The sequence below is a fragment of the Ambystoma mexicanum genome, chromosome 12, assembly GCF_040938575.1.
Source record: "Ambystoma mexicanum isolate Mex_15411 chromosome 12, UKY_AmexF1_1, whole genome shotgun sequence".
NCBI lineage: Eukaryota > Metazoa > Chordata > Amphibia > Caudata > Ambystomatidae > Ambystoma > Ambystoma mexicanum.
The window spans coordinates 202377913-202390322 of record NC_090936.1 but is presented as its reverse complement, the minus strand read 5'-3'; the positions used below and the strand labels follow the sequence as shown (position 1 = coordinate 202390322).

Below are 12410 nucleotides of genomic sequence, written 5' to 3'. Positions count from 1 at the left end.
TTGGATGGATTTTAATTCCTTGGCTCCTAATAATGCCAAAACTGAGCTGCTTATTTTGGGCACTCAGCAGCCGCTAATGAAGCTGGATATGAAATACGATAACTTTCTGATTGGTCAGCATGTTATTCACGTCTCAAAAACTGTAAAAACTCTTTGGGTCTTTTTCAACCCTCAACTGTCTTTCACTCGGCAGACCAACTATCTTAAGTCTGCTTGCTACTTTTACAACCAGCTCCTTTGGCAGATTCAGCCCTTTCTGTCTAGAGAAAATCTTACATTGATGCAGCTGTGATTGTGAACTGCAAGCTGGATTACTGCAACAGCCTCTTGATTGGCACATCCCAGGGTAATATTAGAACACTGCAGGTGATTAGAATAGCACAGTGCGAGCTGTGCTTGGACTCAAGCGCAATATGCACGTCTCTGAGGCTAGGCGCAGCCTGCACTGGCTGCCTGTTCACCAGCGGCTGCAGCATAAGGGGCTGTCCATTGTGTACAAATGCCTGCATGGCAAGGCCCCGTCATTTGCTAGGTTAAAAAAGAAACCCATTGGTAGTTTATTACAATCGAATGGCAATATCTCTTTGGTTCAACCCCTGTCAATTCTGAAGAGATTTGGAGCAGCTGGTTTCAATTCCTAGGCTCCTGCCCTACGGAACTCCATGCCAAAATATTTGGCTGACATCAGTTCCTTAATTGTCTTTAAGAAAAAACTAAAAACTCTTTTTCGATATAGGCCATGGCTAATTCTCCCTCTCCTTATGCTACTGATATTCACTCCTACATTGCCATCTCTGTGTCACATCACATGGTTTCTTCCTTTTTGCTTGCTTGTAGGATGATTATTGCCCTCCTATCATGTCTCTCTTGAATTTTATGTTTTCTGTTTTTTCCCCCCCTCTCCTGTGTGCGCCCTGAGGCCTCAGGATTAGGGGCGCAATACAAGAACACAGACAGATAGAATGTAGCCCGTGCCCCTCGCCCAGGTTGGTAAAATAGGGTAACTGCCTGGAATTAGGCATGCAGACGTTCATGGATGCTAAAATACGGTAACGGCTTGATAAAGGATGGTGGCTGGAATTAGACATGCAGACGTTCATGGAATACGATAACTGCTTGATAAAGGATGGCGGCTGGTATCAGGCATGCAGACGTTCATAAACAATGTAATGCAAGTTGCCTCTTCCAATGGTGATGAACAGGACAGACAAGAAAGGCACTCAATGCGGTCCTCCACCCCTCATGCCACCGATTGTGTAGTATGTTCTAATTGGGATTGTACCCATTATTTTATTGTATATGCATTCCAAGGACTCGTACAGTTCATATGTCATTATAACACCTTAACGTAAATCGTTAGGTAATGAAGTCATGCATTCGTTTTGTAGAATAGTACAAAGAGAAAGAAAAACTTTACAATATTAGTATCAAAGAGATGACCTTTGAAAGGGTACATGGACATTGGAAGTCAAATAAAATGTGTACAAGCAAAAAATATATTTTTTAAAATAAATTTAAAAAAAAATAAACTCACCTCCTCCAGTGTTTCCCCTCCTGGCGGGGTATATTTTGGACACTGCTGTCCAGCAGCCTTTGCCCTGGTCTTTAATTCACTCAGTGGCTTTCCTTCCGCAACACCATATTTCTAGAGAATAAAGTGTAAAATTGATTTATATTAGGGGATGATAATCATTCATTACCTTTTATACTGCTATGCTCCAACCTAAGTGCTAATAGCAATTGCACTATGAACCATAACAGCAAGAGTTAAACACACCCGCAAATGCCCCGATTAGAGCACAATAGCGCCTTTGCAGTTGAGGTTGCAAGCTAAAGTTAATAGGCAAATGCTATGGTTGACAGTTACCATGACACATCTGGACCAAACTATCAAATTCACCAAACAATTTGTTGGATGTGCAATGGCCTTTTCTTGCAAGTTTCATAAAATACGATCAAGGAATGTCAACAGCAAAAAGGAGGATCCAACAATGTACTTTCTCTTTAAATCTCAGTAGGAGTCATATCTCAGCCTAGACCGCATGCTCGTGATCCCAAGTTCAGCATATTTGGTAGGTACTTTGTATTTCACTTCCAGTGGTGCTCTTTGCACCCATAGTGTACTAGTCCAAGGATTAATTATTTACAGGTGTGTGCCAGCATACCAGAGATGGGAAAGCAGGCATACCAAGTCTGTGGTTGATGAGGAATGCTGTGATACTTGCATGCATGAAAAATGGTCACCACATCCTGAGCCAGGCCTTAGCGATGGCCCAGTTAAATTATATTTCCAAAACAAATCTAACACGGCGCACCAGCAGACTGCCAAGGCAAAAAACAATTGCTGGGGGTCGAGGAACCTCCTAGAAGTTGTTACTTAATTGATCATCTCAAGGTGTACAACTTACGTCATCAGGATCTTAGTTGCCCTGGTATAATCATTGCTATGCTAATACATTAGAAGTTAGGTGCAATATGCTGCGTTAGTTGAAAATATGGACACCACTCGCACAAAGCTCTCCTGGAGGCTTATAGAGTTATGCTCTGCATAGTAGTGAACTATGGTGCTATGCAAACATAACAGAGTTAAGGCCTGCTTATAAAATGCTTCTTAAACGGCTTCTGATCTTGACTTCCAACATCCTTTTTTGTATACGTGTCTAGAATATAGGAAATCTAGTAATGTTAAATACCTGCCCTCTTTTAAATTAGGTTCTCATTCACGGATTACTCTTTATATTAAAACTTAAAACACAACTTCACGAAATAGGACCACAAGTTACAAGCTTACAGCTGCAGTGTTTGCTCTGAAACCTGAAGATGGGTAATATTTGGTCCTTCTCAGAGTGAAGTACTAGAACTATTGTTGCTACATTGAAAAATCTGGTCCGGGAATAGCAAGAATATCTTTTGGCCAAGGGAGCTGTAGAGAGCCCAGGAGTATCCCTATAATGAAGGTTGAGCTGTGTCGAAGGGCAAGAGTTGAACATAGACCATATTTATGATGTGAACATGATCAATTGTATATGAAATTCCACCTTTAGCCATTGCCCTAAAAAACTTCAGCAGGTGGATGTGTAAAGGTTGAAGAGAGGGCGCTGTTGTCCTTGTGATGGGAGTTTCTTTGGAGACCATGTTCCTTATTCATGCATATGCCACACAGAACTAAGGTCAACATGGATCAAACCATTTCTCCTAACGGCTAGTATTCTCATGGTCTTTGAGACATAGATATGGGCTGAGGCTAAAAAGTTATATCAGTTTGTACTTCGTAATGGCTCTTTTCTTTATGGAGAACTTGAAGATCTAGATTGGGATGGCAGGACTAGTGCTATAGGAGTGCTTGGGGACAGGGGCATGCTTTCATAGGATTGACAGAAGATAATTCCAAACTCTTCACCCTCTTGCCGGGAGGATAGTTCAGGGGCAACGTGCTCACCTTGTAAACAAGACGATGCGGAGCAGCAGAGGTTCGATACCGGAAAGAAACCTCTGAGTATTAAGCACGTTATAAATAACCAATTATAATTGCACCATGTTTTTCTTCATTTTGGGTAATAGAGCAATACATTTATGTGAATTCATTGATGATCATAATGTTTATAAATGTGGAAAAGCTTTGCTCCTATGATTTTTACAAATTAACTAGCCGTACAACGTGCTCGCATATCTTAAAGGTCAAGATCGTCCTGTAATTCATAGGTTACTTTTTGCCCCCCCTTCTTCAATATTGGAATTACCACTGATCGCTTCCAGGAAGGGAGCTTAGATCCCTGTGACTTATTAATGTCATTGAAAAGGCTAAACGTATAGGTACCGGTCTGCTTTTGAATTTGAAAGGCCTATTTGTATCAGATTAAATGAGAAGTATGCAGGGTATAAGAACAGTATCTAAATGCCATTGATTACACAGGCTTCTCTGATGTGTATGTAGACGCACAATTGTTCGTTCCATTGCAGAGTCCCTGTGATGGCATAAGAGTGCGAAGTAGCATAATTGCACCCCCTACTTTCTGTTTTAGCTTTTGAGGAGGCATTCATCCTACAGCGTTTTGCTCTTTAGAGACAAACATCGAGTCGGTAATGAACTGTCCGTTGACACTGGAACCATTGTGCCCTGCGGGGGTGAAAAGAAGCAACTTGAAATTATTCGGAATGTTTTGACATAGTGGAAGGTGAAGGTGACCACATAGAACCGTGCTCATTCTGTTTGTTAAAATTATAGCGGTTGTTGAATTGGAAAGGCACACAGAGGTGCGCTTTGCCACTTGGACAGCAGAGGGAACCGAACACTGATAAATGGCATCAGCCCAGTACGGATACATACCTAAGCGTTTTATTTATAGATGGATAGATTGTTTGGGTATATCTTGTAGCAGTGCAAATAAGCAAAATTAGATCTTACAAAAAAAGCAAATGCAGCACCATCACAAGCAACAACTGAATGCAAATTGACAGTACCATTAATAGCTAGTCGTCTTTTCCTGTCTCTGAGGTTGATAAATTTGAATGCATTTAAGCAATAACACCCGGGCCGGATCGGGTGGTAATGGACCGGGGTCCAAGGGCCTGAATGATGGGGTACCACCTGTTTGGGTGTTATTGCTATTAGCACCTCAGATGCCCAATCCGGAAACCTGGGGTGCTGACAGGAATGCATTTTATATGAAAGACCAAGACGCGCATGGGGCGCCCCGTTCATTCATACAAAAACATACTCAAGATGGCCACTGTGGAGCTGGAACAAGGGGCTCCATTCAGAGCCCCTCTTCGATTGCTATGGCAACACGGGAGGCTGGAGCGGCTGCGGTTATGCTGCCGCCAAAAGACTAAAGTCAGTGGGGAGGGAAGGGAATAGTAGCTAGATGAGGAAAGATGGAAGGCGGGGGAGCAGCGATCAGTTTGCTTGGAACGCAGGCTTATACCGTGGAATTCAGCCCACGATCTAGGCTTGGCTCCCCCGCCGCGGGTGCCAATATCCTTTGGTGATAGTAATATCTACTGTGTTACAAAACAAAAGACCTGCCCCATAGAGCGACAGCGATCAAAACTAACATGGCTTCAGTATGGTTCAGGCAAAGCTCAGTTCCTACAAACAAGATTGGTACCCAAAACTCAAGGAAGAGCATAAAACGTAAATCAGTGAAGTTATTGGGCAACCAATTTCGTAATTGTTGATGCAAAGTGTTTAGGCTCATATCCCATCTTTGCCACCGGATTAAGACAGTGAAGGGATTTGTTCAGGCTCGCGAGAGACACTCCCATGTCGCAGGGGACTCAAAACAGTGCATATGAAGGACATCCTCGCAGGTTATTTTTTGCAGGATTTTCTCTGGATTGGAAATACGGCTGAAAACACGCAGAGAGGGCTCTTGCCAGGCAGTCACTGAAGAAACTCTATTCAAGGTCAATATTATGGAAAAAGAACCAGACTTTTAAAAAAAAACTTGCTTTCAAATGTCATCTCAGACTAAATACATGTCGGCGTCTAATTCAGTCCTTGTTGCCAGCACACATTACCTTACCGCATGTGAGGATAGCTGCAAACGTACAAGCAGTGCACCGAGCCCATTTGCGATTGAGTGGACGCAAATAAATGAAGGAAACCATTTGAGAGATACGCAGAAATGATAAGAGACAAAGGACTACGATCGTCTCTGCATAAATGCTATGGTTAGACTACTCACTCGTTCTCGAAGTCGTGCGTCAAAGTGGATTTTGATGTCCTTGCACAGCCTGTTTTCACCTACAATGGTAGCTGCCGTCTAAAAATGACAAGAACATACTGGTTATGATGGCAGTCATCCATTTTAGCACAGTAAGGTACAGTTATATTTAACACAGTTGGGTCACATGCTAAGAATAGTCGGGCTGGGTATCTCATTAAAAAAAAGAACAAAAATAAACGATGTCAAGGGGCTTGGGGCTTTTGTAGGACATTCGATCAGCAGCATTGGTCGAAGTGTACGGAAAGAAGTAGTGGAACTCTGTTCCCCACAAACACCCCCATCACCACGCCCCCTCCCACACACAATTGAAACCCCCAGACACATGCGCCTGCTGTTTAAGGGAACGTCGGTGCAGGGCACTGAAAGTGCACGTTTCAACTTCTTCCTACACTTATTTTAAAACGAAAACATTCCGGAACGGTTTCTTTAAAAAAATAAAAAGTATAGGAACAGTAAACACTTCATTACACTAAAAAAGAAACAATTCTTTTTAAAAAGTAGGAGGAGCACAGCTCCCAACCAGCCCTGCCCACTGATGAGCAGATGGGACCCGAATACAATCGCCATGTCTGTGGGCAGTTTTACCCCATTCAAAGCTACTTGAGCAGGGGTTGCTGGAAGCCTCCACTTGCCCCTTTTAAACCTTCTTCCAGACTTCTATGTCTGCAAATGCTTTGCATCCTTCCCATATTCTGTATATGGGCAATCGCATCGGTTTTTAAATAGTTCTTAATGTGTTCCAATGTATTCCTAGGTTTAAAGTAGTCTGGTATTTATTCTCCACGATTCCAGACTTTGGCCCTCATTACAATCAAGCAACACAAGCCACTTGTAATAAACACGTGATATTAGCATTTGCACATTGCACTGGATATGGTAAAACTGCACAACAACAAGCACAACGTGTGAACATGCACGAAAAACTGTATGGCATAGGTTATGTTAAAGGTTCTTATACTGCACACTGTTGCCACCTGCGTGGTCGCTTGGCGCTCTTGCGGATCTGTAATGCAAGGAGGGTGGGGGTGGATTAGTAGGATTGAGCAGGAAAAGAGCTAGAGAGCTGTGACGTGCTGTTGGCAGCTTCAGTTCGGATACACCCTTCACTTAGGGCAAGTGTGATTTTTGGTTGGTGGGCGCCATGTTGTGTTGGGCCAGATTATGTGAGTTTTTTTTCATTGTTAAGTACGTGCGGTTTGTGGTGCTGTAGAGGTAAGGTGGTGTTTAGTGCAGAGTTTGAGGGGTGTATTCAGAAGGCAGAATTTTTAGTACAGTTATGTTAGTGGCAATACATTTCCTACCCCCGCTGTTCTAAGTGGGATTCCTATCCCTTTCTCTGTGGAACATTCTAGAGTATAGCAATTAGCGCCCCCACGATTTCCTCCAAGGGAAGTGCGAGCCCTCTGACCCGTAGGCGGCCTGGATTCTGCATTTAGCCCTATTCCTTTATGCATGACGTGTTCTACACCCTCGATGGTTCGATTAAGTCGGACACTTCTCCCTCCTCTCGACCTTGACCCTCCATCGTGATGGGTGCATTTCAGGTCTCAAAACCACCCTTCCCATTCAGACGCCCATCTTCTCCTCTGCCCTCAACTCCGGTCCGTCCTACTCCCCATTCTTTTTCAGTTGTGCGTTCATTTCATGATGCATGGCTGTTCAGTCGCTTTCATCCCGTTCGGAGCAAAAAGTTAATTTGATACACAAACGCAAAGTGTAGTACTGAAATCGTGCATTTGGTAATACTATGCAGTGGCTTGCATTGGATGATATGCATAGTTAAGCAGTCCTGCGAGATTAATCCTGCTGGTCATCCATGCATGGTATTAGAATGTTGCTGTGTGTGTGAGAATGACAGCTCGCAGAATCCTGGATGATTGATGATGCGTGAATGTTCAGTGAAAGCCACTTGGCGCCTAAGCTGTTTTTGACTAAAGATGGTTGCTGGGTGTGCTACTAGAACCTGTAGCACATGCAGAATACAAATTCGTGCTTTTCTACCTGCCTCGTCCTGCATCATCTGTGCCTGCAGAACCTCCTTTTATCAATGGCGAAAAAGGACTGACCTTTTGGTGCTGGCCTGTCCAGATGGAGATTTGTGCGCTTCTACCGACCGCTTTTTCATGCACAGTCCTCGTGTTGCAGTGTCGGACTTCTGCTTGCTTTCTTATTACGTCCTGGGGTTTGCAAGAGGCCAACACGGTTTATGGTGTGCCCTGTGTACTAGCAGATGAGTGTGCTCTTCCTTGCATTTCTGTGTGCACCACCTTCCATGGTGTGCTCTCTGCATGAAGGCATTGCTTCTCCTGCCCTCCACGTGAGCTTCTTGGTGTGCATGCATGGCGGCTTAAATACCATTTATGCTCCTCCTTGATGCTCTGCCAAATGCTTGCGCCTCTGCCCTTTTTAAATCTCCAGTCAGGCTTATAGCATGCCTGCAGCTCCAAAAGCCTGTCCTCCTGCACTCATCTCCACAACACTCAGTACTGCTCCTCTCACTCCAAACACCCACGCACCGTTTCACTGTTGGCTGCTTGTATAGGGCACAGGGCCAGACCTCTGGAACCTCTCCTTGCTTAATCGTATTCACTGGATACTGTTCATTAGCTAGCCAAATGGATGTGGACTTGTATTGGGAGTCTTCACCTCTATGGAAGATGGCTTTGGAACAGACTGTATTTCTAACTGACTTTGACATGGAACCCAATGATGGGGTCTCACTCCTTTAAATAGAGAAGGCTAGAAGAGAATCAATCTGCTGTAGAAGATTGCTGATGGGGTCCAATCCGGTCTACTGTTTCAGAATCTTCTGCCTGTGAGGTCATGTCTAGAGTGCTTTGTCTCCAAGAAGCAGGGGGGTGGGTGTGAGTGATACTGGAACGCTGGGAGCCCTGGGAGAATCAAAGATGGTGGGACCCTTCTGTGGGCAGATTATTTTCTCCTGGCTACTCCACCCCTCCTCCTTCCTGCCTACATGAAAGTCTCTGCTAATTACCACTTTGGTAAGATTTCCTTTGACCTGGCAGAGCTGGTCCTTTGAAGCACTGGACCTCTCGCTATCCCCTCTGGGCAGTTTCTGCCTTCCTGCGAGGCGACAACCCTTGCTCAGAAAAGACCATGGCTTTTGCTGGGGCAGAGACCAACCCATCTGTTTTAGGGTGAAACGCAGTTCAGCATAATGAAGGGCTTGAAAGGTAGGTCACTCGAAACCAGTTGACAATAAAATGACAACTGTTTGGCCAGTATAATTGGATTTTCAGAGAACACAATGAGATAACCAGATATGATTTATATTTAGAGAGTATCTGCCAAGAGCACACAATTATAGGATTTAATGTTGTATCAGCTCTGCCCAGTAAAGGCAGATATGGGCTGTTGGAGCTTTGGGAGTCATCAGTTGTTGGCAGCAGTGAGCATGTTGTATTTCACTCCAATGTTGCCCAACTATTATTAGATCTAACTCTCCACCAATCTTACCACATGACCATTCTAAAACATAAAATATTCAGGTGCAATTTAAGTAAGCCTCTTTTGCCAGTTTATAACATGTGGTCATCTATAATACAAAGCATTAAATCAAAGCAGGTCAGTAAACGTTTACATTGGGTGACAAGGCCAGTGCCCTGGGATCATCAACAGGGGATGGGAACCACGCTCAGCGTGGGGTGGGAGGCCTACCAGGGAGAAAATCCAGAGCCAGCCCTACTCCAGAGGTGGACAGTGGCAGATGAGAGGGCACCAATTCCTGTTCCCCCTCCCCAACAAGAACCAGGCTGTTTTTATGCAGGACCGAATTGCATCATCCCATGCCTGTGACCCAAAATGCTGACAGAGTTTTCTCCAATTTCAAAAACGGAATGGAGAAAGAAATGGACCACCAGTGAGGAAGAGAAGCATTGGTGCCCCGCACGGAGACTGGCAAATGTTCTGGTGGAAACTCTGGAGAGAGACCCGGTTTCTACAGACAAAGATGTATGCAAGTGCTATGCTGGCAGTGCCGTGAAAAAGATAACAGAGACCGGAGCTGCAGATACCATGCATCAGCTTCCTAAGCCATACACAGCACGTCGGCCCATAGACCAGCGGGAACTTATCCAGGATCCTGTGAGGGTCAGTAATGCGAGGCAGACAACTGCTTGTAGTTCAGTATTTGACATTTTATTTCCAACAGAAAATGCAAAGAAAACCTAACTAGGCCTACTCTACCATGGAATTCGCTACCTAGTGGGAAGGGATCTATTAGCATTCACAAAACTGGCCCTCACACTAAACAAAACAAAGCATAAAAAACGCATGCAAAATTACCAAATAACCAGTGTCTTGGATGACTTCTACTTTCCTGGGTAGGTCTCATTCCCCAGGAATGTCCAAAGTCAATTTCTCCCAAAGAAAAATAAAATCTTAAATCAGTTCTAAACAAACAAAAGACCACACAAACAAAAATCCACTGGTAACTGTTCCTTCTTAGTTTGTTGAAAAGTTCCCTTTCCAAGTTCCACAAAGAAAACAGCACCAATGGTAATCCTGGATAAACCTCCTTCCAAGATAGAATGGATAACGTTCAAAACAAAAGTACCACTTCTGCTCGAACAACAATTCTTTTGTAACCTCTGTAGCACCTTTAATAGAACTAGAAGGATACTTCTTCTAAGGGGGTTGCGTCCCCCTTGGCAACTCCCTTCTGAAAATTATACTGTGCAAGAAGACTCCTTACCGACAGTCTACTACTGCTTCAACTACATTCAAATAGAAGTGTTCTGATAGAAGTATAGACAACCACAGTTCTACTGCTTCTGCTACAACTTGATACTTTTATTAGGCAACTTATACAAGACTCTTCAACCTCTAGAGGCAGGCCAGATACCCTTCTTTCCTAGGCCATAAGAAAGGGCAGCCTTTTTGCCTCTTCGGTCTTTCTTACAGCTATCAGAAAAATCTGTCTTGGCTTCTAGCCTGCTTCTCTCTCTCAGTTAGAACAGTCTCAGCATCACAGATTGTGTATAGGCGCATTATACTGCATAACAATGTGTTTCAAGCGGCGCTACAAGACAAAGAGCAGTGGTCCGGGAAGACAACAATGGTATTACTAGGCCTTGTGACATTCTATTTGTGCAGTAAACAAGAAGTGCGGGAGAGATGCGGGAGTGGGGGTTGGCCAGGGGAGAGTGCCAGTCAGGGCGGAAGGGCCCGTAAGAAGTGAATGCCAGTGGGACGAGTCAGGGGAATGCAGAGAGTACAGGGGAGAGAAGGTCCACAAGCTAAGTGTGAGGTAGGGCGCTTCAAGGGCTCAAGGTGTGCAGGCACAGCCAAACTAGAGCAAGGGAAGGGGGCCCGGAAGGGCAAGTGCAGATTGTGAGGGAGGGGGTCAGGGGAGACTGGACAAGGAGGCCTGGTGCCCTGAAGAATATGAAGGTACCAGGCAGCCAGTCAAGGGGCATATGGGGAGATTAGCAGGTGGAATGAGGATGAGAAAAGTAAGGTCTTGAGAAGCTTCCCGAACTTAAGGTGATTTGGCTCAAGTCCAAGAGGGGCAGGGAGGCCATTTCAGAGGGAGGCACCATCTTTATTTGTTAGTATTTATTGTGCATTTGTAATGCGCTTATACAACAAGTAAATGTTGTTTCAAAGCACCCACAACAGGGAGGGAACATGGGAATGAAAACGATTAAAACAATGAAGGATAGGGGCGGACCTACTAGGCCTTGTGAGTATTCAGACATGCAAGTGCAGAGAGAAGGGAAGGGATGAGGGAGTGGCGTGAAGTGCTAGGTGTGCCAGGAGGGAAGTGCTAGGGAGCAAGCAGCTGAAAGTGCAAGGTGAAGGAAGTGCTAGGGAGTCGTCAGCTGCCAATAAATTGGTGCAGGCCAGTGGTTGCCAAGGCAAGTGCTTTTAGAGGGCGGAGGCTGAAGGCGATAGAGTGTGGGAGGCCAGGGCCCAGAAGGACACAAAGGCCTTGGTTACCAATTGCAGCAACTGTGGGATTAGCAGAGGGGGGCGGAAGGGAAGGAAGAGATGAAAAGGAAAGTCTAAGATCTTATGGATTTAAGGAGATCCAGCTCAAGACAAAGAGGAAGGGGAGGCTGTTCAATAGGAGGGAGCCTGCAGAGGAAAGATTGGCAACCAGCTCTCTGTTTAGCAAATCGCTTGACACAGAGTTGATGCAGGAGGAGCGTCAAGATCTGGAGGGAGAGTATTTAGTGAGAGCAAGTTGTAGATCGTTGTAGACAGTCCCCTCAACTCTCCGCTTGGAAAAAATGTCTGATCTGCAGAGAGTTGAAGCTAGAAGACCAAAGGGCAAGCAGGTATTTAGGGAAAGAGTTGAAAGTACTGGGGTCCCATGGCCCAGAAAGCCTTGTGGATGATGCAGAGGATCTTGAATTTGATATAAACAGCAACCAGGGGCCAGTGGAGAGATTTTAGGGCGTGAGAGATGCAGCCCTTGGGCTTGAGGCCAAGGATAAGTCTTGCAGTCCTATTCTGTATTAGTTGAAGGAGGCGATGGGAGAAGCTAGGTAGATTGAGAAAGAGGCTTTTGCAGTAGTCCAGCCTGGATAGGACCAGAGCTCTGGAGACATTGAGGTTCTGGGGGGGAAAGCGAGGAAAGGGATAATGCCTCTGAGGAGGTGCAGATAACATGCAGGTTAGTCCTGCTTGTTATTTAATCATATCCCTTTCCTTGGG

At 44.8% G+C, this 12410-nt stretch overlaps 1 protein-coding gene across 2 annotated transcripts in view; it reads right to left on the bottom strand.

The window, feature by feature from the left end:
- The window catches only part of TIGAR (TP53 induced glycolysis regulatory phosphatase), a 188759-nt gene that overhangs the window by 28569 nt on the left and 147780 nt on the right, over window positions 1–12410 (bottom strand). For both annotated transcript variants that reach the window (XM_069628301.1, XM_069628300.1), the window contains exons 4-5: window positions 5688–5765; window positions 1535–1645 (exon numbers count right to left, since the gene is read on the bottom strand). In XM_069628301.1, coding sequence (XP_069484402.1) covers window positions 1535–1645; window positions 5688–5765 — 189 coding nt within the window. The remainder of the gene's footprint in view (window positions 1–1534; window positions 1646–5687; window positions 5766–12410) is intronic.